General features: G+C 32.7%; 4 protein-coding genes, 2 long non-coding RNA genes and 1 other non-coding gene across 10 annotated transcripts; 3 read left to right on the plus strand and 4 right to left on the minus strand.

Annotated features, from left to right (window-relative positions):
• LOC107886926 (DEAD-box ATP-dependent RNA helicase 10) lies at positions 1-6124 on the minus strand. 4 transcript variants are annotated; one of them, XM_041079913.1, is made up of 14 exons: positions 5814-6124; positions 5127-5358; positions 4889-5036; positions 4723-4792; positions 4463-4525; positions 3681-3755; positions 3178-3297; positions 2584-2625; positions 2420-2494; positions 1462-1608; positions 1170-1307; positions 917-1028; positions 734-822; positions 1-381 (listed from the first exon to the last, which is right to left on the minus strand). In XM_041079913.1, the coding sequence occupies exons 2-14, from the start codon at positions 5263-5265 to the stop codon at positions 265-267; spliced, it is 1335 nt and encodes a 444-aa protein (XP_040935847.1). In that variant the 5' UTR covers positions 5266-5358; positions 5814-6124; the 3' UTR covers positions 1-264. The 4 variants fall into 4 exon arrangements, with proteins under 4 accessions (XP_040935847.1, XP_016666520.1, XP_016666534.1 ...); XM_016811031.2 differs by having other exon boundaries at positions 5127-5302; positions 5814-6115; XM_016811045.2 differs by having other exon boundaries at positions 5127-5285; positions 5814-6100.
• Positions 6125-8926: 2802 nt separating this feature from the next.
• Positions 8927-10374, minus strand: LOC107886946 (universal stress protein A-like protein). Its single transcript, XM_016811058.2, has 4 exons — positions 9957-10374; positions 9755-9867; positions 9553-9671; positions 8927-9228 (listed from the first exon to the last, which is right to left on the minus strand). The coding sequence occupies exons 1-4, from the start codon at positions 10138-10140 to the stop codon at positions 9123-9125; spliced, it is 522 nt and encodes a 173-aa protein (XP_016666547.2). The 5' UTR covers positions 10141-10374; the 3' UTR covers positions 8927-9122.
• A 3919-nt stretch (positions 10375-14293) lies between these two features.
• Positions 14294-15654, minus strand: LOC107886955 (universal stress protein A-like protein). Its single transcript, XM_016811069.2, has 4 exons — positions 15221-15654; positions 15029-15141; positions 14835-14953; positions 14294-14517 (listed from the first exon to the last, which is right to left on the minus strand). Exons 1-4 carry the CDS (start codon positions 15384-15386, stop codon positions 14412-14414), a joined length of 504 nt encoding a protein of 167 aa, XP_016666558.1. The 5' UTR covers positions 15387-15654; the 3' UTR covers positions 14294-14411.
• Positions 15655-18527: 2873 nt separating this feature from the next.
• On the plus strand, positions 18528-20855 carry LOC107886964 (GTP-binding protein SAR1B). Its single transcript, XM_016811079.2, has 3 exons — positions 18528-19034; positions 19394-19525; positions 20314-20855. The coding sequence occupies exons 1-3, from the start codon at positions 18906-18908 to the stop codon at positions 20632-20634; spliced, it is 582 nt and encodes a 193-aa protein (XP_016666568.1). The 5' UTR covers positions 18528-18905; the 3' UTR covers positions 20635-20855.
• Positions 19964-20085, plus strand: LOC121210265 (small nucleolar RNA snoR83). The gene has a single exon (XR_005905386.1). It is a non-coding gene; the product is annotated as a small nucleolar RNA snoR83 (small nucleolar RNA).
• Positions 20856-22211: 1356 nt separating the features above from the next.
• LOC107886979 (uncharacterized) lies at positions 22212-22518 on the minus strand. Its single transcript, XR_001680960.2, has 2 exons — positions 22381-22518; positions 22212-22267 (listed from the first exon to the last, which is right to left on the minus strand). It is a non-coding gene; the product is annotated as an uncharacterized lncRNA (long non-coding RNA).
• A 353-nt stretch (positions 22519-22871) lies between these two features.
• On the plus strand, positions 22872-23337 carry LOC107886973 (uncharacterized). Its single transcript, XR_001680958.2, has 2 exons — positions 22872-23018; positions 23100-23337. It is a non-coding gene; the product is annotated as an uncharacterized lncRNA (long non-coding RNA).
• Positions 23338-26399: the final 3062 nt, after the last annotated feature.

The raw sequence follows: 26399 nt of genomic DNA on the forward strand, positions 1-26399 counted from the left end.
TGAGACTGCTAAAAAATAAACTTTATAACAATAAAATAACAAATGCAAATGTAATTCTTTTCCTTCATCCGAATTTTGTACAATCACTTCCCCATAAAAAAGATGGAAATAGACTTCTTCCCTCATTCTCTTTCCAGTTTTCTTTTTTCCTTAATAAAGATAATTACTTAGATCAAAATTTTAAGCTACCCTGAACCTAACAAATTAGTTAGAAATGTGGACCAAGTAGGTAAATGGAGACAAAAAGATAAGAAGTAGGTAATCTCATTTTCTCTTAACTTTCTTGGAGGACTTGCCTTTGACGCCTAGATATCTCTCTATGTCCTCATCCTCATCATCTCCGCCCCTCCTTTTTTTTGTGCCTCCAATTTCTTTAAGTTTCTGCAGAGTTGGAAAAAAGAAAATGGTCATCCAAGAAAGAGTTCACAAAAACGTTTTGAAATTTAAAATAAACAGCAAAATCAAAATACTATAGAACAAGAAATACAAGCAAATGGATGAATCCATTACAAGTACGACATTCTACATGCGATTTAAGTAACTCTTCAGGATGAAATAAAATTAAGTATGGAACATTATCAAACATGGAATATAATATAAAACACATTTTACTTTAACAAGCACAAAGGTTAAACCAGTAACAACCAGAAGTGGCATAAAAATGGCTCTTTCCATCCTGTTTATATTCAAATCAAATATGAAAATATAGACAGCTAAAAGAAACTTGGGTTACCATCTGTGATAGTCTCTTGGCTTCTGTGACACTTTCTAAGTATTGCAAGACTTCCTCTTCTTGAGCAGGATACTCAGGTAACTTTTTGCCTGGAATTCAGGGAAAAAACGAAAAAGGATATTCTGTTGGACAAGCTACTCATCAACTAACATCCTAGCAACAAGTTTAGCAACTGTGGCATACCAATAAGCTTTTCTATCTGAAGATACCACTCCAGCTCATACTGATTGACTAGTGAGATAGCAACACCAGATCTTCCAGCACGAGCTGTTCTACCCACTCGATGGATGTAATCCTGTACCCATAAAAAATTAGCCAAAAAAGGCAGCAAAGAATACCACAAAATTGTTGCGCACTTTATCCTTTTAAAACACAGATCATTTATAGGATAACAGAATGCATGCTTTTTCAAGGTCTAGAATATGCAAAAACTAACCTTAGAGTTTGTAGGGATATCATAATTAATAACCATATCGACAGATGGAATGTCAAGTCCTCTACTAGCAACGTCAGTGCAGACAAGAACATTACACTCCCCAGACTTGAACTTATTCAAGGCTCCTAGCCTCTTTGCCTGTAAATAAAAATATGTTGGCAGAGTCCACAAGTTATGATTAAAAAACAGAACTGTTTTTTTTTTTTTTTATGTGGGTGGATGGGTTGCACTCTGCAATTGTAGAGCAAAAGCATAAACTATAAATTAGCATATCATTGAAGGAAAAAGATACCTGAGTCATTTGACCACTAATCGGAATGGCCCTTATATTAAGATTCCGAAGAATAAAAGCCAAAAGGCGAGTTGCATCACAAGTTCGAGTGAAAACCATAGATGTACAACCAGACATCTCAGTCAAAATATAAACAAGATAGCTATCCTGCAAGCACAGCAAAAAACATATATATAAAAATAAATGCATTTAGATATCTAGGAACAAAAAAGCAAGCATGTAGAGATCTTTTGTGCTTCATCCATTTATAGAACTAACAGAAAAGATTTATCACGAATTGATTACTATCTAGTTCCAGCTACAAAAAAATAAATTCCTTATTCAACAACAAAGCATGCAGAACGAAACACACATAACTACTAGCACTATTTGAGACTTCATCCTTTGAAGTCTGCCAAAGACTCCCAGGCCTAGCTTATATGATGACATGTTTTCTCAAACTGGGGTCTGGTGCTAATATTAATATTTAACATGTCAGTTTCCAGGAACTGAAGACAGCTGAATACAGCTATCAAGAGTCCAAAAAGGAAAAGGATGTGAAATTTAGTTGTTCAAGCTATGGCACACAGATGTAAAGCTTTTAAGATATGAGAATTGAATCACACAAATCATGGGTCCTTTTGCTGCGGGATAAGTTTAGAAGGTTCAAGAAAGATTTCTTGTACACCACCCTGGGGTAACAAGGTGTGCTAGACCTATGACACATGCACTACCAACTCAAGTTATTATATATTATTTTTATATTACTATAACAAACTCAACGAAATTTATGACTAAAATCAAGTGCATCTAGTAGAACATGGACTAAAAAGTTCACTCAATCTTTTACAGTAAGTTTATCTCTCTCAAAGATAGAATTTCAGCACAAAACCATTATGAAAATCATCACAAGTTTGATAATCCATATCATAGTTCAAATCTTTGAAAAAGAATTTTAATGCTAAGAAGATTATGCAACCTTGTACTTCGCAGGTATAAACCTGTATTGCTGCTTCAATGTGTCAACAGTAGAATATTTTGAGGCAGCTTCAATCTAAAAAGGAAAAGAACAAACCGAAAGTCTTTAGAATATTAAAGTTAGAGAGAGAGATCGCAGAAAATTTTTGCTTAAATAGCATCAACCTTCACAGGATTTCTCAGACATGCCCTTTGCAGCTTCTTAACCTATAAAATCAACATTGTAGTCAAACTTCCACTCCAAATGAAGATATCCATAATGTAAAGATAAGATCAAATTGTGAAAATACTGTTCCCTAATGGCAGACTAAATACAACAATGAGGGGAGAAAAACAACAACATCCATAACCACATGATCAAATTGTATAATGTATTAGATAATTTTTAGGTCCTAATAACAAATCATATGCATACAAGTACTATAGCAATAAAGAGCAGCCAATGCACTAATTCCTTCTTTTTGCAAAGATATTTACTAACAATAACCAAGATCAAACTAAGCCTTTGATTACAAGGTTCAGCTACAGAGATCTTAAAAGTCTCTTTTTTGTAGTTTTAATCCACTTCCAATGTGACACAGAAAATAGTATATGGACATGTTTCTTATAGAATACATAAAATATTTGTTTCCCAGTTATACGTTTTCTGGTCATGGTCGCAGAAAACAAACATGTGACTATCACGAGGAACAATGTTCAAGATAGTATATGGACATATTTCTTAAATAATACATAAAATGTTTGTTTTCCCCCACATACCTTTTTGGTCATGGTTGCAGAAAACAAATACGTGTACCTATCCCGAGGAATAACATTCAAAATATCGTCAAGTGCTTTCTCAAAATCCTCATTCAGCAACCTATCTGCCTCATCTAGGACCTATCAAATACATGCACATATTACTTCAACAATATATACATAACAAACAGTCAACAAGAAATCCAAGTTACAAGATAGGTAGCTTAATATTCATGGCAAGAAATATTGGCATTCATATGATGAAGGCGAAATTTAACAAAGTAAAATTTGGGCGGTTCTTTATTTAACAGAACCAGTAAGACATATAATACAATAGATTTATTAAAGCTAAAAGACAAAGGGATGCCTTAAGAAAAAGGGTGGAAAAAGAATAACAAAACTTTCATAAAATAAGACTTGAGTCACTTTAAAAACAAAATCCTCTTTCAAACTAAAATGTCACCATTAATATAACATAAAAAAGGAATTTGAGGAAAAAAAAAAGCAGAAGAAGAAATTCTTACCAAATATTTTAGCATACGAAGAGAAAAACCTTTAGTATTGGTTAGGTGATCCACAAGGCGTCCAGGAGTTCCAACCTACAGGGCAAATTTCAATCATTCATAAAAAAGAGATTCAGATGTATTCTGAGTTCTGAGATATCTATTTCCGCATCAATTGTCTATGTGTGTCCTAAAAATTGATAGCAACATAAAAACCAATTGGATACTGACACTTTTCTCTTAGGGTTTTACCTTTAAGAAAGGTTACTATCATTAAGAAAATATCATATTATCTCTAAACAAAGTTTTTTCCGTCAAAGTGAACACCAAGACACATGTGCTCTAAATAAACTTACAGAAATACCAAAACCTAAGGTACATAACCCTTGCCCTAATTCTTTGAAAGTGTATCATAAAGAAACTAGATATCCTTGCTAACCTAGATGACATCAGTATCATACAAGGGAAATTCATTCATTTAGTGCAGTCAACCAATATATCAAGATTAAAGAAGAGGACTATGATGGCCATAGATCAAGCATTAAAGAAGAGGACTATGATGGCCATAGATCAAGCAAAAGTATTCTAGATATCATGTTGCGTAATCTTTGTCACTACAACTTAGAGAAGGCATAAACAACTCAACACTCATATATTGCAATCAATTAATCCATCTAACTGTTATCTGCCGCTTTCTAACAGCAATCAAGTCTTAGACCACAGGTCAACCAACCTAGATCCTTTACCCAAAAGTTACTTAAAAGTTCTAGATAATATGTCAGGGGGAGAACACATGAACTTACAATAATGTGTGGCCGCTTCCCAAGGGCAATTTGTTGTTGCATTATGTCCACCCCTCCAACAAGCTTTCAAAGATAAGAACCACAATTCAAGCAATCCAAATAAGTTCATTTATGACAAGAAAAAATTAAGACAATTTTTGAATGTAAGGCAAAACTAAAAACCAGTCAAATGAAATCTCAATCCTATTAGACAGCAAACAAAAATCATTTTAAAGAAACCATCTTGTTGACAATCGGATATAGTTTAACTGGAAACCTACCACAGCACATTTTAGGCTAATCCCAGATCCTAAAGCTTCAAACTGTTCAGCAATTTGGATTGCAAGCTCCCTGCAACAAAATAATAATAATGATTGAACCAAACAAAATTCAATAAGAAAAAAATACTTTTAAGAACGAAATTAAGTAACTTGTTTAATGTCGGACCGTGTTGGGGAAAGCACCAAAGCAAAAAACACAGGTGCGGATTTATATCCTTGTTTCGAATGGCTTTCCAAAAGTGCATGCAGTATGGGAAGAGCAAACGCCCCCGTTTTACCAGAACCCGTTTGGGCAAGCCCAATCAAATCCTTCCCTTCAATACGAAAGTACACACGAATTCTATTTAGAAAAAGAACAAAAGAATCTAATCAAACAAAAAAGTTAAAAGAAAAGGCGGGAAAACCTTCGAGAGCGTGTGGAATGGCTTCTACTTGGATTTTGGTAGGAGTTTTCCAACCTAAACTGTCGCAGGCTTCCACTAATTCGTCGCATAAACCTAAATCTTTGAACGACTTTATCTCTTCATTCTCTTCCTCAGCCATGTTTGTTTCAAACAGCAATGCTGTATTTTAAGAAAATCTCCTCGACAAAGAAAACAGAGAGGGAGTATGAATACTGCAGGTACTATTCCAGAACTATAATTAACAGAATTTGTCCATTAGCCAACTAAACTTATTAACAGAAACACACTGCTAACTAAAACCCATCGCTCTTCACTCATTGAAGGACTCAAACAGTTGCAATAGGACCCAAGTTAACTGCAGACCCCACGATCTTTATTACTATTTAAAATCTTTTTCAACTATCGTATTCTAATAAGTTCTTTATTAAATAATAAAAAAAATCATTGTAAGTTTATAGAATGTCAAACTCAAATATTATTACTTCTATTTTGTAAATTTGTTTCTTCAAATAAATAATTACATCAAATAAATTTAATTTATAATTAAATATTTTTATTTTATTTTCAGATTCAATTGAAACTACAGGCATCATATATTTATCACGGCATACTTTGAAATAGATTTAAGCACAATGAATCAGAAGGTAAAAAATTTAAATTAGATATAGATTTAGAAGTAATCTATACCTGGAATTGGATAAGATTGACCGGCGGCACGGTGGGACGGCGACGGCTGAAGGCTGGAGTGGAGAAGGCGACGGCAATGGTGAACGTTGGCGACAGAGGAAGCAGCAGCTTGACCGGAACGACGACAATGTCTTGATGGAAGAACGAGCCGGAGACAGAGTAGCCGCCGGAGTGGAGACGGCTGTTCACGGTCAGCGGCTGGTGAGCTACCCCTAGAGATATGTTGTGAAAATAGGAATTGATTTGGGAACAAGGTTAAAGCTACAGTCGGCCCAACCCAACTAAAATTTTAATTTTAGGCCATTGTGTTAGGATCAATTCCGACTAAAAAAAATGTACTTAAAATTTTAGCCAAATCTGACCTAAATAAAAATGTTAAAACTTAGATATGACCCAATTGGTAATAATTTTTTTAAAAAATATAATACATCAAAAATTGTAAAAATATTTAAATAAATATTTTCCAGCAAATTGAAAATATATTTTAAAAGTATATATATACTTAAATAACACTAATAAATGTCCAATTTAATAAGCAAATGTCTCTAAAATAGTAGTTATACAATAACAACAAAATAGTAGCAACATAATAGAGTAATGATAAAAAATAGTGAAAAAAAAATAACAACAAAAAAAGTAAAAAACAACATTCAGGTTATGCCCGAACTGAAAAAGCTTTATCCGAGACTCAGCTCGTTTTCTAAACGGGCCTTATTTTTTGCCCAAGCTCATTTTTCGGGCCTATATTTTAACTCAAACCCTCTTATTTTTTGGACAAACCTTCTCGACTCGGCCCATGAGCAAGTCTAGTTAAAGGCAAAAGAGACAGGTTTTTTGGTTTATAATTTACAAGCATAAGGCAATAGCCAATAAGGCAGAGATGAATACAAAGTAAATTTATTTAGCCGGGTCTAGGTCGAAAAACTGTTTCTCGAGGCTTGGTTTGTTTAGAAAACGGGCCTCATTTTTTGTTAAAATTTATTTTTTGTTAATTTATATTATCTTTTCACTTTTCGGATGAGCTTTCAGGCCAGACTGAGTGGCTCGTGCTATAATTAAGTCTACTCTAAACTTAATGTAAAAATGAAATTTCCATATATATATATGATAATTTATTTTATAGATCATTCCCACCACATCATCCATAATCCCTTGTCAATTATTTAATATTTCAGAAAAAAAAAGCATATCATTAAAACACATAATTTTTTATAATTTTTACCCAAAATTCTAAACCCGAGCCTTGAACCCTGAGCTATTAATCTTGAATTTAAATCATGAACCTCGAACCCAAACCCAAACCCTAAACTCCGAATAAATAATTTCTTGAGTAATCAAAATGTTGTCAACAATCAACCTTCTTGCAATAAAACTAATTTGGTTAGGACCAATAATACAAGGCATAATGCCCTTAGGCCTATTGACAATGACTTTAGTAATGAGCTTATAAAGCACAATACATAAACTACTCTTAGTTTTGGGAATAGGCACAAGAAGTGTCTTATTGAACACAAGCTCCAAAAATTTGTCACTGAACACTTCTTTGATCATCCTGCACACATAAATATCCAAAGTCTCCCAATTATGTTGGAAAAAATTGCACATGAAAATCTATCTATGCCTACTCCCTTAATAGGAGCCATGTCAAACAGTCTTTTTTATTATTATTATTTCAGCAATAGAAATACAACAATTCAAAAAATCCATACCGTTGTCATTTGTTTTCGAAAAGCAGTGACGCAACAAAAATCTACCCACCACATTACTCTCAACCTTGTATAAGTTTTGAAAAAATCGGATTGCCTCATTTTGTACAGCTTTCTCAATAAAGCACCACTTGTTCGAATCAAGTTTCAAAACCTCGTTATGATTCTACCATATAGGTATCTCTAAAAGATATTGTTCTAAATGGATTTAAGAATTTTTTTTATAATATTGGTCGATTGCATCATCATGTAAAGAGGTATAAGTCAAGGAAAAAAAATTTAGAGGTGGAATTAAGTTATATATTTTTACTTAGTAAAAACACAATTTTACTCACGTACAGATTTTTTTTAAATGTAGGTTGATTGCAGCATCATGTTCAACGGGGGTCAAAAAGAAAAATTTGCCAGACCAACTCACTCTTGTTTATACATTCATTCTCCGTCCCGATGCTACCTACAACGTCTTTATTGATATGTTGAGAGACAAACTAGTATCTTGTACCCCGATTGTAAGAGAATCAAGCATCCTGAGGCCAAAAAGGTAACCGGTCAAACCTAATCTCAATCGATGTCTTTTCGGTGTATTTTATTCTCATATGAATTTCGAGAACAATTTGCATCATGGACAGCCTGAATACATCCCTGATCAGTTCATTATCTTAACTTGGGTCTTTGCTGTTGTATTGCATGTCAGAGCACTCACACTTGGATGCAACTGTTTCAAATAATAATTATACTGATTCAATGTAAAGCTGAATTGTTCGGATAATTAACAGAGGGGAAGGCTGTTTATTGGGTGTTCTAATCAAGATGGGAATCTAAAGTCCCGTCCTAAAAAAGTGCCTTCAAAATTTTATTATATAGGGAAATTAATCGGGTTAAAATTCGAGTTATACTTTGGGATGAATTATTATATATTTTATTATAATTATATAACAAATTCTGTAGAAATAATAAGTGATGTCCCAACGAGATAAAACTAGTCGTTACAATGAGTAATTGATGTCACAATGAAAAGAAAACCTTCGTCTTGACGACGCATAAATCACATCACGATGTAACGATGTGTTCCTCAATTTTTTTGATTTTTTTGATTTTTTTCTCTCAGTAGTTTGAGTTTCCCATTTAAACTTTGATTAACCTAAGATATTTTAGTCATAAAAGCTACGAATTTCAGGTCTTAGTATACAGGTTGAGAGAATTCTGTGTTTTCAGGTTTGAAGAGTTTTTCTTTTAGGGTTTCGAGTCTTTTTTTTATTTGATTCTCCCCATCTTTATGCTTCTTTTATATTAGTAGAATTTCTTTTTCCTTGTAATTTTTTATTTTCTTTAAGAAATTTTTTCACGTACGATCTTTTTATCATTATTTTTTTTGTTTGTTGCAAACACGGGTTTATTCCCAAGAATGTATAATAGGACTCTTTTTAATTCAAATATGAAAAGCACATTCGGAGATGGAAGAAAAATACATAAAACTTTATACAACAAAGTAATGAAGCAGACAAAGATATGAGAAAAGAAAACCAAGAACAGAAACATACCCACTAAAGTGAAATTTGTACGTAAATAAAGCAAAGTATGACTATGTAAACCGAAATTCCAATCATTTGGTTCCACTTGCAGAAGACGAACATCTGGGCTTCTTAACAATCAAAACAGGGCACTTCACGTTTTGTGCACAGTGATTGCTTACACTCCCCAAGAATGCCCTGTCATTAATCCACAATTATTTGTTCAAATATTGCTCCAAATATAATTAAAAACTGTTTAGCACTAAACACTAATTTCAATCACATTTTTTGCTGTTTTAAATTGAGCTGTAATAGAATATAAAGTGTGAAAAAGCAAACAATTTTTCACATAAGGGAATCCTTTTTGCCTATCTGTTGAATTCTTCTTTGTACTATATTAATTTAGTTCATTTTTCGTTGATTGGTATGAAATATTTAAAAAAAAAAACCCAAAACACGAAATTAAGACCAAATCATAACAAATTAAAGTATATAGACCAAAAATTGAGAGAGATTAGTCACCTCTTAATCAGGCCATAGCCATGGCTTCCCATAACAAGCACATCAGCATTGATCTTGTCGGCAACCTGGCAAATCACGTCCCTTGGATCACCGCTCTCTATTATCACCTCTACTTTAACCTAATTACCCAAAACGTTCAATTTTGGTCCTCCAAATAAACAAGGGGTACTTTTACAAATACCACAATTACTCAGTAACTCACCTCAGGATCACCTTGCTCTCTGCACATCCTTTTGGCCTTCTCGATGACACAACCCGCCACATCGTTGCTGTACTTGTCCATGGTGGCCAAAATATCAGAAGAAAACAAATACCCTGAAACCAAAAACCACAACGGATTTGAAAAAACTACTCATTATTGCTACTGAAAACCCACATAAAAAAAGAAAGAAAGAAAGAACTACCCGTGCCATCTAGGGAAGTGTATACGGCTCGTGGAGGTTTAGCGTAAAGGAGGACAAGGGTATCTTTCGAAGTGTGAGAAATCACGTTCTTGAGGCACCATGAGAGAGCGTTCGTGCTCTCCTCACCTTCGTCGACGGCCACCAGGATTTTGCGATCCTTAGATACAACGTCATCCTCGGCCATTGAATCTATGAGTTTGGATTGGAACAGTTATAAAAGAAAAATAACCTTGAGAAATTGAAGATGGAATTTTGAGTGTGTAATGAGGATTGGAGTGTGTTTTATAGAGGGGAGTGTTTTCGGGTTTGCGTAGGGAAAAACTGTGGGTTTTAGGCTTCGGGGTCGTCCGGTTGCTGGTTTTGAAAGACAGAAGGACGGTTTTTGGCTTGGTTTGACTGTAATGTTGTACGTGTCCACACCAAAATCTATCTTGTCTCTTTACTTTTATTTTTTATTATCTAATTTGCATTGATTGTGAATGTATTTTCAAAACTGATCGCATTTTGTTTATTTTATTAAAGAAATAGTAAATTAATTTTTATATATTAAATTAAAAAATAAATGTAATTTTTTATTAAAATTTTTTATCAATTTTTATTATTAAATATTAATCTTTATATGTTAAAATAAAATAGACATGGCTCATTATGTGTAACTCTCTATTTATTTAGCCAACAAAATTAATTTTTAATAGTTAAAATAGATAAAACTTTTACTAAAAAAATTAATTTTTTAATTTTTTAAATAATTAATTTACCTATTTTTTAAATAAATGAATAAAATATAATGTTAGTACCATAATCCATTTACCCATATTTGAATAATTAATTAATGGTTTAGATATAATCAAAGTATTCAACTTTTAAGAGTAAGAGTTGAAGTAGATAATTACAAGTTGATATTCTTAATTGATTTAAGCTTCAATAAGATATTTTTATATAATAATATTTTAATTTTAATATATATTTTAAAAATATAATTAAATGTTATCTTATTAATTTTGCTTAAATAATTTAAAAGTTTTATTGTTAGATTATGGCATAGCAAGGGGATTAGGAATAGCATTTTTAGGTTCGATTAAATTAAGTTGCAACAAGTAAGAAGTTTTAAGTTAGTTGAAATGACAAATTTTATTTTATCATTCTAGCTTAATTTAAATTTTTTAAACCGAGTCAAGTGAAATGAGATTTAAGTTGAATAAATTTATTCGAATTAAATTAAAAAATTTGAACCAGCTATATAGAAATCTTGTTGTCAATATGACTAAATTCCAAGTTAAAGAATATAAATACCATATATTTTTAAAAACTCTTTTAAAAGAAAAAAGAGATAATTAGTATGATAAATTTGATTTGATAATTTACTTATTTATGACCTCAAATGTATCATCTTAGAAATTTTTTTAAATATATATAATTTAGCGTTTTTATTTATTTTTTTAATAATTTTTAATTTATATATTTATAAGATTTTGGAATTAAAATATTTTGTAATTTTTTTAGAGTGACCAATTTACATATTTTTGAAACTGTCAAGAACCCAAGGGATATTTACATCAATTTGTTATTCGAGTTGGTGTCAATATATGACTTACCTTATAAAAAGAATAATTATTTTAGTCATATTTCAACTAAGTTAGGTGTTGTGAATTTGATTCACTTGTAACACTAAACTCAATTAGCAGCTTTAAGTAAAATATAGATTTAATATTAATTTTTTATATTTGGCCAAGAACCAATGATCTAACAAGTATAGAATGCTAAAATAATTAGATAAAATTACATAGGATGCTTATTTTTCTTGTTAATTTTATTAGCAACCGTATTGTCTATTAACTTTCTAAACTAACATATTACATACAATGATTTAATTTTAAGTTGTCATCTATTTAGAGATTTTTTTTCAAATATTATTAATATTTTTTACAAATAATATATTTTTAAATTTTATTATATTTACAAAAAATTATAATTATTATCATAATAATTACTTTTTTATTTAAATATTTTGTGATGTACAAATGCACCTTAAATATATCTTAATTTGTTATTAAATAACTTTATTAATTGTTCGAAGTAAGCAGATTGAGTTTTAACTCGATTAGCATAGATATTATTATCAATATTGGAGGACACAAGTTCGAGTGCATTAAAGCGTATTATCCTCTTATTTATAAATTAGAAATGTATTATAAATAATTTTAAATATTATATAAAAATATATCCCATCAGAACATGAGATTGTTAAAATCTAAATCCAAGAGAATAATTAGGTTAAGGTAAAGTCTATCCATTATATTGATTAGACGTGAAAAAAAGTAGGATCCATGAATTATTCAGCCATGAGAATAAAGCATGAACGATGACTATGCCTATTGCAACCACATTCTACTATTTTCTAAAGTGCATTTAGTTTTTTTTTTTTTCATTGTTTAAATATTTAATATTAGAACGATTCTATCCTTCATCAACATAAATTATGAAATGATGATACCCTCCATAAAGCCACAGTGCATAAAATAATCAATGATAATCCCAAATTAAATTATAAATTTTATGATAATAAAAATAATTTTTTAAGGATTAAAATATAATTTTATTTTTATTAATTTAAAATTTTAAAAAATTTTAAAAAAATTAAAATAAAAATTTTTTCATTTTAGGGGCAGTGCTGCCAACCCCATATTCCCCCCTGATCAAGGATCATATTTATCATTGATTCAGATTTTCCCCTTTTGAAAACAAAGGTGATACTTTTTCTAGAAAATGGAAAATGACTTAAATATATAAATATAATTTTTAGTCCATTTTTATACTTTGAGTGATTCGGATGAACGGTAGCCTAAAGCATTTTAAAAAAAAAATTATAATTCATCCTTTACACCACAAGATTATGGAATATTAGTTGAATTCTTATTTTGAACTGCATTGCTTATACGAGAAGAAAAATAAGTAGGGTTCTTGATTTATGTGAGGCATTTTGCCAGAAATTGTTAATGATGTTGGGACACTCTATGTAATATTAAGAAACAACTATGAGAATTGTTTACTAGATTTTCCAAGGGTCGGGTTAGGCCAGATTCTAACAAAATTTGTGGTATAGTTGATAGATTTTGGTCCGACCAAGCCTAAAAAATAAGTATAAAATTTTGTCCAAACCTCTAGCCTGAATAAAAATGTTAACTTGGGTCTGGTTAGCCTGCCCATATTATTTTTTAAAATTTTTTATATAAAAAATTAAAAATATAATACATCAAAACATTAAAATAAATGTTTCCCAACAAATTAAAAAAAATCTTTATACTTGAATAGCACTAAAATAAGTGCAATTTGACAAGTAACAAAATTAACAATAAAACAAGAATTATATAATATTAAAAAATAACAATTAAAAAGTAGCAATATAATAGTGAAATGATAGTAAAACAGTGGAAAAAAAAGTAAAATAGCAAATTTTTTTTTTTGCAAATTCTGGTTGGGTCAAAAAGATTTTACTCGAAATGAGCCTTGTTTTTTTTTTTTGCCAAAGTCTATTTTTTGGGCCTATATTTTTACCTAAATTCTTTTACTTCTCGGATGAACCTTCGGTCAGATCAAGTGACTCGACCCATGGGCAAAAATGTTGTTTATACAATTTGATGAATATATCTATTTAGATAAAAAAAGATATTCGTTACCAAGAATACAACCATCAATTACAACCTATTAATCCTAAGATTGTTCATGCCTACTTTATATGAACTCTCTCGAGCTACTTTTTGTGCATCCTCAAGTGATGTCATCAATGGTGGAGGATGTTAGTCCATAAATAAATGATAAGGAATAGTTTGTGATATATTTATTCTTTGAATTTGGTCGTGCTTCCTTTAAAATAATTCTTAATTTTGGTAAGCATTTGCATCTTAGAATTGATATTCGTGAGCTAAGTCACCAAATGAGCTATTACACAAGCTACCTATATGCAATCGGATGCCTACTTGTCATGAAACTTCACCGGAAAAAGGATTCAAGATGTTGCTCTTCAAAATGTTTAACCAGATTATGAGACATGCTGACATAGATGATGTTCGTTTGGAATTACCTTTTCCCATTAAGAACTCATTAGATAGAAGATCACCAAAACCGATGATTATCACGTAGAACAGAAGTTGTGTTCTGTGCCAACAATGACACAATTTTTTGACTACGTATTTGTATTATCATCTCTGATGTATTATGTAGCAAACTATGTCCTAAGGGTTATGATTTATTCCTCAACTTATATTATTTAGCTCACTGTGATAGCATTACCCCCCCCCCCAAAAAAAAAAAAAACTTACAGTGATGGTATATATCTGTTGTAATAATCAAAGTTCAGTTCTTGACATTCAAGTATGAAAGTACATTCAAAGATGGAAGAAAAATATAGAACTTTATACAACTAAGAGAAATTATGAATGTGTCCCAAAATTCCAATCATTTGGTTCCAGTTGCAGAGGAGGAAGATTTGGGCTTTTTCACAATCAAAACAGGGCACTTCACATTCTGTGCACAGTGATTGCTTACACTCCCCAAGAATGCCCTGTCACGCAAAAATTATTCAACCCATATATTAAAACCTGTTTAGGCCTAATCACTAATCCCTATCACATTCATTCTTGCCGTAAATTTGAGCTGTAATAGAAAATAAAGTATGAAAAGCAAACCATTTTTCACATACAAAAGGGAACATTATGATTATACTATCTTTTCAACCTAATCAATGATCATACTCAGGGCCTAGTTATTAAAAAGAAGAAGAAAAGAAAACTGAGAAAAATTATGGTTTTTGTCTATATAGTTTTGACATGATTTAATAGTTCTAGTAACTATAATTTGACTAAAACTGAGAGGACTCACCTCTTAATCAAGCCATAGCCATGGCTTCCCATAACAAGCACATCAGCATGGATCTTGTCAGCAGCCTGGCAAATCACGTCCCTTGGATCACCACTCTCTATTATCACCTCTACTTTAACCTAATTAACCCCAAAAATAATCACACAATTTTGATCCTCCAAATAAACAAAAGCAAGAATTACTCGGTAACTCACCTCTTTATCACCTTGCTCCCTGCATATCTTCTTGGCCTTCTCGATTATAGAAGACGCCAGATCGTTTCTGCATTTGTCAATGGAGGCCAACATATCAGGAGAAAACAAATACCCTGCAACCAAATCCAAAACAATTAAAAAAAAAAACCATGTCTTCAATTTTCTACATTAAAAAAAAAAAAACAAGTGTACCGTCTGGCGAAGTGTATACGGTTCGTGGAGGTTTAGCGTAAATGAGGATAATGGTATCATTTGAAGTTTGAGAAACCAGGTTGTGGAGAGACCATGAAAGAGCGTACATGCTTTCCAAGCCGTCATCGACGGCCACCAGGATTTTGCGTTCCTTAGCATCAGCCATTGAATCTAGGTGTTTGGGATTCGAACAGTTTAGAAATTGAAGTTGAAATTATGATAGTAAGGTGTGCAGAGAGTGTGTAATGGATTTTATAGAAGGAAGTGTTTGGGTTTTTGGGAGAGAAGAGAAAACCTGTGGATTTTGGAATTCTGGGTCGTTTGGTTGCTGGTTTTGCAAGACAGGAGGACAGTGTTTGGCTTGGTTTGACTTAAATGCACATCCAGATATGTATATCTATTGTTGTCGTCTCCGCCCTTTTTTTCTTAAATATGCATTGATTTTGGATTTTCTCATCTAGTTATGTTGAGGCAACACGTGATGGTACACGTAATCCAATGGATAATTTTCATTTTAGTTTACTTAATTTAATATCGAATTTTATTTAAGTTGTAAATTTTTAAGTCGTGAAATTATATTATTAAATTTTTAGCATTAGTAAATTATGTCTTTTATCCTAAAGAGAATAAATTATTTCTCATAAGAAAGGTTGAATTAAATAGGTAAATAATTTAACTGATTGAGTCTTAACTCGATTGGCATTAATATTAATGTCAATGCAGAAGGACATGAGATCAAGTGCTCTGAAGTGCCCATTTATAAGTTGAGGAAATGATATATGCAAATTTAGGCATTATGTTAAAAAATATATGTAAATAACTTAAAATGAAATTTCAAAATTGAATCTATTTTCTAAAAATTTCTTATCATAGTTTTTTTTTAATATTAATCTCATTATAAATTCTTATTATATCTGCTCTTTTTTATACAACGCATAGAATTACTCATAATCTCTCCTCAATACTTAAATAAGAAGATAATGTGCTTCAGTGCACTCGAACTTATAACCTATTGTACTAGCAAAAATACTGATATCAATCGAGTTAAAACTTAATTAACTTCTAATAATAGTTTTTAAATTAAATGGATTTAAATTAGAGATATAATTTATTAATGATAAAAATTTATGATATAATTTAATGAAATTACTTTTTATTTAAAGTTTTACTCAAATATATGTCTGATTAATTAAGATGTAGAATTCAATCAGTACAAAACACAAATTAAAGAATTGGAAAAAACTAAATCAATTTAAAAAGAATCCAACAGAACTCGCATATGACGTACACACATAACGAGACTAAAACCTACAAATTGTTACAGCTTATGATAAAATTCAAACATAAGTACTCAAGAAACCAAAACCTTTGCTATAACCAACAAACCAATATTTCATTAACTAATTTAAAAAAATTAACATATTATAACTAACATAAAAATTGATATTAAATTCAATGACTTTATTTATTTATTTATTTCCTTTCATATGAGTGTAGCATTACGATTTTTAATTTTTAATTTTTATTTTTTCATATCATATCTAGAATTATTCATAACCTCCCCCAACTCTGAAATAAGAGGATAATGCGCTTCAACACACTCGAATTCATGTCCTCCTGTATTGATAATAATGTCGATGCCAATTAAGGTAAGACTTAATCGACAATGACTTTAAATGTAAATTTCTTATTAAATATAAAATGTTACAAATGAGATTGTATTTGTATGGTAAGTCATAGTAGATATTTGAATTTACATTGGAAAGAAAAATTACAATACAGCAAAGATTCATTTGGAGGAAATTCCAATAATCCTTGTTATTGGTTCTTTTTGCTATCAAATCAGCCACCAAATTACCTCTTTTTGAAAACATGAGAAAATCCCATATCCTAAAGGAGGAAAGTTAGAGGTGAATGTCATCAATGATAGCCTTAATATCAACATTGAATCCTTTCAAAGCATTGATAATATCAACTGTCTGATTCGATAACTATAAATTGTCATCCATGACTTTTAATCAATTAAGAAACCAAGCCTCGAAGCTTGGGCTTCAGCTACTGATGCATTAAGCCATTGCCTCTCGACAACCTCATCATCGCATTTATGGCACACACCGGAGAAAGATCGTCGTTTTCTTTGGATGCAATGGCGTTTGTAGACATTCTCGAAATAAACATTTTGACTCGTGGGATTTCGCTGATTCCATATTGATTTCCGTACATCGCTTCGATTTCTAGCTTAGCCTCATGTTCCCATCTTAAATCCACTACATGGATCATCAATCAGCAGCCTGTAGCAGAATATTTTGGCACATCTGAAAAAGTATATTCAACTTTACATTGAGTTCAATGTTCAATTAATTGTTGAAATGTGCATTTCAATTGATCTCATCTAATTTTTTTTTTATTTTTTTTAGACAATATGTCACTCAACAATTGATTACATTGATACTTTGAAACGATTACACTAGAAAGCCAATTATTAAAGCAACATTTTCAAGCATCATGATAGCTTCCATGTACGAAAAATAGAATGTAAACGTTTCTAACCTTCATCTTTCTACCAAAACAGCAATTAAATCCAAAACAATCAAAATCGTAGATGCCACATATAAAATGACATCCTTAAGTGTTCATCAGTATGAGGATCAAGCTTTGCAAAATGTAAATTGTGTCGAATCCAAAAGACTTGATCTACTGATTGTTGAAAAGCAAAAATAATATAATTAAATTTCAAAAGTCATATCATTTCCGCAAATATTTAAAAATAGAAAGAATTGAGTTGAAAATTTCATCATATTCACAATGTAGTTGACAATGTGTTCTATTATTTTCTCTTGAAAAATTACAAAAAAGAAAAGAAAAAGAAAAAGAGAGAGAGTTCAAGGATGCAAGAGCTTGAAAGGGTGGAGAGTTTTGAAAAAAATAAGGTGTGAAGAAAGGAGTAACAAACAAGCTTTTACAAGATAAAAGTCACCAACCATGAGAGTCAACTTTCACTGTATTAAATGCACTTGGTTGGGTAACAACCAAATAACTATCTTCTAATCATAAGCGCGACACCCATGGATGTTGAGATACTCTACAAGTACTTCTACAAAACTTTCCTCGTGATATGTATAACATGAATTAATGTAATGATTTGACATTACTTTGAACTTAATATTCATAGGTGTCGAGATACTCTTAAAGAAAATTCAACAAAATAATTGTTCTCTAAACTTAATTTAATAAATAATAAATTAAATAATTAAATAAAAATGAAATTTTCATATATATATATAGGTAGATCAAATTTCCTAGGAGTAATTTTGAGATTTATTTCAAAATTTAATTTGTTAGTATATAGTTTCTTTATCAATCAGCTATTCGTCCATTAAGGGAAAACAGGCCAATTTTACACTGTGATCCAAAATCTAAAAAAAATCCATTAATTCCATAAATCGAACTGCCCAGATTTAGCCCATCGGTGGTCGTGGCCAACTACCCCCGATCCGAAGCACCTGATCGGTGCGAGCTCGGCTCAACTTACCCAGTCAAAACTCACCAATTCGTGCTCTCTTTTATACCCCCATCCATTATCGCACACTCTCTCTTCTATGAGACACAACCCATTTTGATTTTTTTTTTCTTTTTTTTTTGTTAATAAGAATTCAAAAGTTTCTTTTACTGAAGGAATTAAATCATGTTTATCTTCGATTGGTTCTATGGGATCCTTGCTTCCCTTGGGTTATGGCAAAAAGAGGCCAAGATCTTGTTTTTAGGGCTTGATAATGCCGGCAAAACCACGCTGCTTCATATGCTCAAAGATGAGGTATTTATTTTTTCATAAATGAATGATGGTAAAATCATATTAAGAATTAGATTTGTGTTAATATTGTTGGTTTTAATCTATTAAAGTTCTAATATTTCTGATCTAAATTGATTCAGAATGCTAATAAACGTTATATTTGAAGGTAATTAAGGCTATGAAGCTTGTTCTCTCTTTTACAATTTGATGGGATTTGGTTGAGATTAGTCGTTTTAGCTGGAAGGGGTTTTTAATTGTTATTGATATATATATATATATGAAAGATAGGGTAAGAAATGTGAGGGGATGGTTGATTGCTATCTTCAATAATAAGGTGATTGGAATCTCGTCTTTAATGGAATGTTGGTAATGGGATTTGGCAGAGATTAGTTCAGCATCAGCCAACACAGCATCCCACATCGGAGGAATTGAGTATTGGGAAAATCAAGTTCAAGGCATTTGATTTGGGAGGCCATCAGATTGCTCGAAGAGTTTGGAAAGATTACTACGCCAAGGTACATTTCCTCGAATTCTTCATTTTTATTGAAGTATCCATGTCCAACGCATATGCCCCACGCACGAACATGATGGTATGACCTCCAAGGACCTTTAAATACTTACAAAAATCTAACCATACCCTGACCTATACATGCTCGTTTCTGAAACTCACTTAGTCAGAGTAACATAGCATTTCTTTTACTTGAAAATCCCTGTGATTATGTTCAATTTTCAGACAAAAATTATGATCTTCTCTGTTGGTCTGTGGAGAATTGATTCCATTATTATATGAATGATATCTTTTATGAATTGAACATTTGGTGTCAAGTATAAAAAATCAAATTGGGATTGTAAAAGTTAGTTGTATTAGTCATCTAGTTACATATTTCATTTGAGAGTCTGACAGATTGCTAGAGTTTCTTGTTACAGTCAAATTTCTTGAAAGTGCCTCTATAATCCCAGATAATAGTTCTTGTGATTATCTGATTCATGAGGGGCAAAGAATAAGGATGGGGAGTTCGCTGATAGCGCCTTTATTTTTGGAGAAGGTGTCTTGATAGTACCTCACCACACACTATATACTTACATTCCACTCTTTTTTCATGATTACATTGTCGGAAGAAATCATTAACCATTTGTCATGTACTCAGACTTATTCTTCTTTCCTTGGCTTGTTTGGTGTCTGGTCTGGGGTCTATTACACAGAAAGGTCCTGCAAGTTTTCGGAGGCTCTACTATACCAAAACATTCAATATTTTTCTTTTTCTGCAGTGCATAGCAAAACTGATAGGAAATTTGTTTGTAGGTGGATGCTGTCGTGTACCTAGTGGATGCTTACGACAAGGAGAGGTTTGCCGAGTCAAAAAGGGAGCTGGATGCTCTTCTCTCAGATGAAGCTTTGGCTAATGTCCCATTCCTCATCTTGGGCAACAAGATTGATATACCATATGCTGCTTCAGAAGATGAGTTGCGTTATCACCTTGGGCTCACCAATTTCACCACAGGCAAGGGTAAGGTCAATTTGGGAGACTCAAACGTTCGTCCCCTCGAGGTATTCATGTGTAGCATTGTTCGTAAAATGGGTTATGGAGATGGTTTCAAGTGGGTTTCTCAGTACATTAAGTAGGTTAGCTATAGGAGTTATTTTTATACTAAATTGAATTGGATCAAACACTTTGAGAAATTGTTGTTACATGTGTTTCAACCCCCCTGTTACCCTACCCTTTTCCCTCATCTCTTGCCCTTTTCTTTTTCTTTCCTTCCATTTTTGTTTGAATCGGTAAACTTCGTTCTTTACCAGACAATGAATGAGACATACAAGTAATGATGATTTATTCTGATTGATGATTTGGGACCTAATGTTAATTTAGAGTGTCTTGGTTTAGTCATCTCCTAATTGTCTACTGTTGCCTTATCAAACTAACAGTATATTTATTGTTGTGATTCAAGTAAACTTATTTAACAGACAGGGCTTGCACCCTTTAAGTTCTGCTATTGGACTCACATTATCCGTCCAAGCATGTATCTGCTTAATGGCTGTAAAGCTTTCTTATGTTTTTGAAGTTTATAAGATGATTGAACTGTCTGGTTCAACCTGTAGAACTGAGGATTTAAGGTGCAGCCGATTTGACTTCTAGTTGGATTTTTTCTTGGATTATATTTTCCAGCTATTTTTCTTGTTAGATTTTGAGACTGAAACAATCATGTTTCAAATAGCAATCATCAATGTTCTTTCGCACGGTTTAACCAATTGATGTTAAGAAAAGTGAACTTCAAATGAAGTGCAGGTAAGCAAATTGTTAACTTGGGTGGTTTGATTGGTTTTTTATACTTTTTCAACTTAACTGATCATCCTTTTACTATAGTTGAATTGACTAGTGCTGAGAGAAAAAATTGATGAAACCAAAAATCGGTTTTAAGCTGAGCTGTTTGGATGGTTTATGGAATAAAGTTTAAAATGAAATCAAAGTGAGTTTTGTTTTTTATTTAATATATAATTAATTTTAATTTTTATGATATAAAATTAAATATTTTATATCTAAAATAATAAAAATAATTTAAAACTTCTTGAAAATTATTATTTTTAAAAAATATTTATGAAAAGATTAAAATTTTGTCAAGTAATATTCAAAAGTCATGAAACAAAATTTATTTATCAAAATAAGCTTAAAAAATTAGAACAAGAAATTAATATGGAAAAATCAAAAGTCAAATTGAATTAAGATAAACGGTTTAAAAAATCTAAAAACTTAACAGAATCGAATTGATATCACCCCTAGAATTGGTCAATCTTCATGGGCTTGATCAACCTAATTGAATTAACTTAACATCAATTAATTTGTTAATTTATTATTATTTTATATTTATAATAATTAATAAAAAAATGTTAAAAAATATTAATATTAAATTGTCACAGTCACAATGTAAGTGAAAGAAAATATTTTATGTTTTTAAAAAAAAAATTATTTAGTAATGAATATAGGTGAAATGGTAATAAATTTGTACACACATGTTTATTTTTTATTTTTGAAATTTGAAATGTTCTATTTTTTGAACGTGACTTCCATTCAAAAACAGTAAAAGATACCGGAAACACATGGGCAAAGCCCAAGTCCAAAACATAAGGCATCGAAGTGCAACATGACCCATAAAGCAGCCCAAAAACAACAAAAGAAAAGCCCAAATACGAAGAAACCCTAATGGTTGCCCCAAAAGCAGCCGATGGATTATATTTTATTTGATATCAAAATGGTTGAAACCTGCAGGCAAGACAATAGGGAAAAGAGAAAACAAATCTGTTAGATCAGAGGGAAGCAACTGCAGCGTTGTAGGCCGCGCGTTGATGCTACGTGGGATGAGAAGACAACCTAACCTCTTCAGCCACCATGCGCTCAACTTGGAAAGGAACCTCTTCGACCTAGAAACGGTCCGTTTGCCAACGAAACCCCGGCACCGCTAGCTGGTGGGTAACTTGTTTCTGCTCCCTGTAGTAGTGATAGATTGTAGCCACCGCAAAAGATGTAAGTAATCTCATCTTCCCTTCAATTATTAGGGCACGGATCTCTGATCGGTCGTCAAGTGGGTTACTGAGCTTGCGAATCACATGTAGAGAGTCCCCTTCAAACACTAGCTGAGAGAGACCAGAGTCACGAGCAAAGTCCACCGCCGAAAAGAAAGCCAACGTTTTTGCTGCAAAAACCGACGAGACATGACAGTGGAGCCTAGTGTAAGCGCCAAGTACTTGACTTTGAGCGTCTCGCACCACCACCCCCGAGCAAGAAGAGTGAGTCCCCCCTCTGTAAGCAGCGTCAAAATTGGCCTTGACCAAAGGCGCAGCTGCAAGCAGGCAACCAAGGAGCAGGACGCAAGATCACAGGGGTCGCCTCTGGCACCTACAACACAGACAGTCCACCCAGGTAGAAGCGAATGAAATAGACCAGCTCAGTAGGTGTAGAACCGAACCCCTCGTGATAATGCCAATTTCGCGCCCACCAAATCGGCCATATCGCGGTAAGGATGAGAACTAAACCATCACCATTAGTTGCATGACAGAGATATCCCAACCAACTTACAATGTCCATAGCATTGTAGGTACCAGGCCAGGAGATGAGCAACCGGTTCCAAACCGAAACTGTAAAAGGGCAATCCCGGAGTACGTGAATAGTAGTATTAGGTACACTTAGGCATCTAGGACAAAATTGCATAGTAGATATGTAACGGTTGTAAAGGTTGTGTAATGTGGGAACATAATTTCAAATAAATCGCCAGGGCTCGAACCTTCCACAACTTTGTAAAGTAATCTTGGGAACGTAGTGGGTTTGTTTCATCAGCCAACGGAGCAACCGATATCTATTGCAAACATGAGATTACTTTTCCAAACCACAATGTCATCACTGGTCAAACGTGAGAGAGAGATGCTAAGGATGCGGGTAGCCTCATCAACCGAAAACAGATCGCGGACTAAGGAATGATTCCATTGGGCCGATTCGTGTATCATCAAGTCACTTACCCAAATGATACGGATTGAAGCGGAGGAAGTGAAAGAAGGATCGAAATTGAGTTGTTTGACTCAAAAAGTAAAGATTTAGATTTGATCTGAAAAGAAGAAATAAATAAATTTAGTATTAAAGAAGTCAAAAACAATGAAAGAAGAAATTTCAGAACAACGAAAAATAAATAAATAAATAGACAGAATTTAAAAGTAGAAGATAGACTGAATAAACGGATGGATATGATGGATAGAAGGATAAATGTTTAATTGAACTTTCTGAGATATAAATCTCAAAAAACTCAATTAATGACTCTAATCAACCTTCCAAGAAATAATGAAAACAATAAGAGCTGATAAATATAATATTAGGTTATATATAATAAAAATTAAGCCTAAAACTTGAACCAAATATGATTTTAACTTGAATTAAAAGCTTGAAATTCGTAATTATTGTCATAATCTCATCTAGAAATTTTGCTCACGTAGTCTTCATTAAAACGATCATAACTTGAGCTCTTGAATTCGAAATCGAGTGATTCGAAATGCATTTTGAAGATAAGAGATGGATTTTCAAACGCTATGAGATATCTAAGACCATAAATGCCTCAATCCCATCTAAAAATTTGTCTCAAGTTAACTAATTTTTTCATTTTAAAAATTGACAGCTTGGTTGAACTGATTTTAATAAATTTCACCCCATCTGTACATGTATCATTCCCACTTTCCTTGGAAAGATTTGTCCTTAAATCTTGTCTTTGATCAAATCTTGGTTTGATTTGTTTGGCAATTGACATTGTTATTAGGTCTTAAGGTAAGAGAGCCCATCACATCTATGGGTCTGAAATTGGTCATTTGGATTTGTATCACCAAGTAACAAATGTGGTAATAGCAGTGTTTTCGATACGACATAGGCCATTTCCTAGGAGCCAATTGTCATCCCAAACGGATATGGATTGCCTATTACCCACACGTCAACCAATGCCTTTTTCCAATAGATCTCAAGAGCACCAAATACTACGTTAGGTATAGGAAGGCCGAGACCCTAAATCTGCTCGTAAAAAATCAACAATAAAGGAAGTAACACGTTTTAAAAACCCGAATCATTAGACAATTCGGAGTAGTTAATAAACGCCAACCCTACTTTGTGAGAAGGGCAATATTAAATGAAGCCAAATCACAAAAACTAATACCCCAATCACACTTCAAGGCACACAATAAAGACCAAGAGCACCAATGAATTCCCTAACGACTCCCCGATTTCTACCACCAAACTTACTTATAATACCTTCAAGTACTTGGCAAAGAGAGGAAGGAAACAAAAAACACTACATTGTAAACATATGAATTGCTTGTAAAATAGAACAAATACAAGTAGCGTAAGTTCCAATACCCCCGACCACCCTGAGACAAGTAGCGTAAGTTCCAATACCCCCCGACCGCCCTGAGACAAGTAGCGTAAGTTCCAATTATCAACACAACGATGAAAACAATCCTTAAAATGCTGGAAGGTCTTTCGCTTACTCCTGCCAACCATTGGGGAAAGGCCCAAATACATATCCAAATAATGGACAATGCGCACACATAAAACCAAGCATATACTAGAACAATCAAAATGTCCCACATTTGAACTAAAAGAAATAGCTAACTTGTCAAAATTCACCACTTATCCAGTGCATCGCCCATATTCCTGCAAAATAAATTGAATTGTGGCAGCACTCGTTGTAGATGTTGCGCCAAAAACCATACAATCGTCTACAAAAAGAAGATGGGTAAGACGAGAACCACTATGGTCGACACGTATTGATGGCTGTCGATTCCATAAATATAAACCTACACCTAATTTTCAAATTAAAGCAGTATAGGGAGTAGGGTCGATCCCACAGAGACTAGGTTTACTGAAAATTATTTATCTCTCGACCAGGTTTATGTCTGGGCAGTTGTCGTGCCCGCAGTGTCTGAGGGGGAATAAAATATGAAACCTAAAATAAACACAAAAAAACGTAAAAAGTAAAAGATGAAATAAAAAAAACAACAAAGTAATCTGAAGAAAAATAAATTAAACTTAGCTCAGCCTTAAGCACGGGTTTTTTCGTCTTTGACCCGATCCTCGAAATTAGGTGAACTCCTCTTTTCCAATAAGCTAGTTATAGCTACTAAGGACGCCTCAGACACCAACTCTTCCTTGTGTAAATTAGTTATGGAACGTCCTATAACTAACACTCGCCGATCGAACAACATACGAAGCGTTCGTGATTTAGAACTCTGGCAGCTTTGCGTTCTAAAAGAGCCTAGCTCGAACCAATACCCTCAAACATTCAGGACATTTAAATCCGGTTACTACTTCCCTTGACGGAACCAAACAGCAATCCCCACTTGGCACGCCAATGTGTTCACGGAAAACCAATTAGACAATCGATCTTTTCGGAATTCCAACTGTTCGTCTAGCCACACTAACTCAAACGACGTCCTTTTTGACTTAGTATTGACTTGACTTTGTGAGTTGACGAAGTCATACTCTTAATCCGGAGAAATAATAAGTATCGAAAATTGGGAGTTAAACAGCTCGAGTTCGTAACTCACGGGTTTTTGACGGGGTTAACACCGGCTTAAAGCTGAAAGTGGTTTAGTGTGGCATGAATTTAATCATGCTTGAAGGTTGTGGATTGTGTTTTGGCTTGGTGTGAAGGATGATGGAATTTTGGAAAGGAAAGGGGACTTGGAAGGCAATTGAACAAATTTTTGGAAAAGCAAACAATTGGATTTGAAATTGGTAGAATGTTGACGCCAACTTGAAAAGAAAAAGAGAAATCCTACTCCAAATTGAAGTGGAGAAAGACAAAGAAAACAATTCAACTCCAAATAGAAATAGGAAAAGAAATATTTGATTGATTATTTTCAAA

The sequence above is a fragment of the Gossypium hirsutum genome, chromosome A11 (genome assembly GCF_007990345.1).
Source record: "Gossypium hirsutum isolate 1008001.06 chromosome A11, Gossypium_hirsutum_v2.1, whole genome shotgun sequence".
Taxonomy (NCBI): Eukaryota; Viridiplantae; Streptophyta; class Magnoliopsida; order Malvales; family Malvaceae; genus Gossypium; species Gossypium hirsutum.

What these genes read in the sequence shown, in the direction of transcription:
- LOC107886946 (XM_016811058.2), bottom strand. Translation starts at nt 10,140, where the DNA reads ATGGCCGAGGATGACGTTGTATCTAAGGATCGCAAAATCCTGGTGGCC. An exon ending in GAGAGCAAGGTGATCCTGAG is followed by an intron (nt 9,672 to 9,754) that starts GTGAGTTACTGA and finishes TTGGGTAATTAG; the next exon opens with GTTAAAGTAGAGGTGATAAT. An exon ending in GGCTATGGCCTGATTAAGAG is followed by an intron (nt 9,229 to 9,552) that starts GTGACTAATCTC and finishes GATTAATGACAG; the next exon opens with GGCATTCTTGGGGAGTGTAA.
- LOC107886964 (XM_016811079.2), top strand. Translation starts at nt 18,906, where the DNA reads ATGTTTATCTTCGATTGGTTCTATGGGATCCTTGCTTCCCTTGGGTTA. An exon ending in TTCATATGCTCAAAGATGAG is followed by an intron (nt 19,035 to 19,393) that starts GTATTTATTTTT and finishes GGGATTTGGCAG; the next exon opens with AGATTAGTTCAGCATCAGCC. An exon ending in GGAAAGATTACTACGCCAAG is followed by an intron (nt 19,526 to 20,313) that starts GTACATTTCCTC and finishes ATTTGTTTGTAG; the next exon opens with GTGGATGCTGTCGTGTACCT.
- LOC107886955 (XM_016811069.2), bottom strand. Translation starts at nt 15,386, where the DNA reads ATGGCTGATGCTAAGGAACGCAAAATCCTGGTGGCCGTCGATGACGGC. An exon ending in CGTATACACTTCGCCAGACG is followed by an intron (nt 15,142 to 15,220) that starts GTACACTTGTTT and finishes ATTTGGTTGCAG; the next exon opens with GGTATTTGTTTTCTCCTGAT. An exon ending in GGCTATGGCTTGATTAAGAG is followed by an intron (nt 14,518 to 14,834) that starts GTGAGTCCTCTC and finishes TTTGCGTGACAG; the next exon opens with GGCATTCTTGGGGAGTGTAA.
- LOC107886926 (XM_041079913.1), bottom strand. Translation starts at nt 5,265, where the DNA reads ATGGCTGAGGAAGAGAATGAAGAGATAAAGTCGTTCAAAGATTTAGGT. An exon ending in GGAAGCGGCCACACATTATT is followed by an intron (nt 3,756 to 4,462) that starts GTAAGTTCATGT and finishes TTTGCCCTGTAG; the next exon opens with GTTGGAACTCCTGGACGCCT. An exon ending in TTCGTATGCTAAAATATTTG is followed by an intron (nt 3,298 to 3,680) that starts GTAAGAATTTCT and finishes TGTATTTGATAG; the next exon opens with GTCCTAGATGAGGCAGATAG.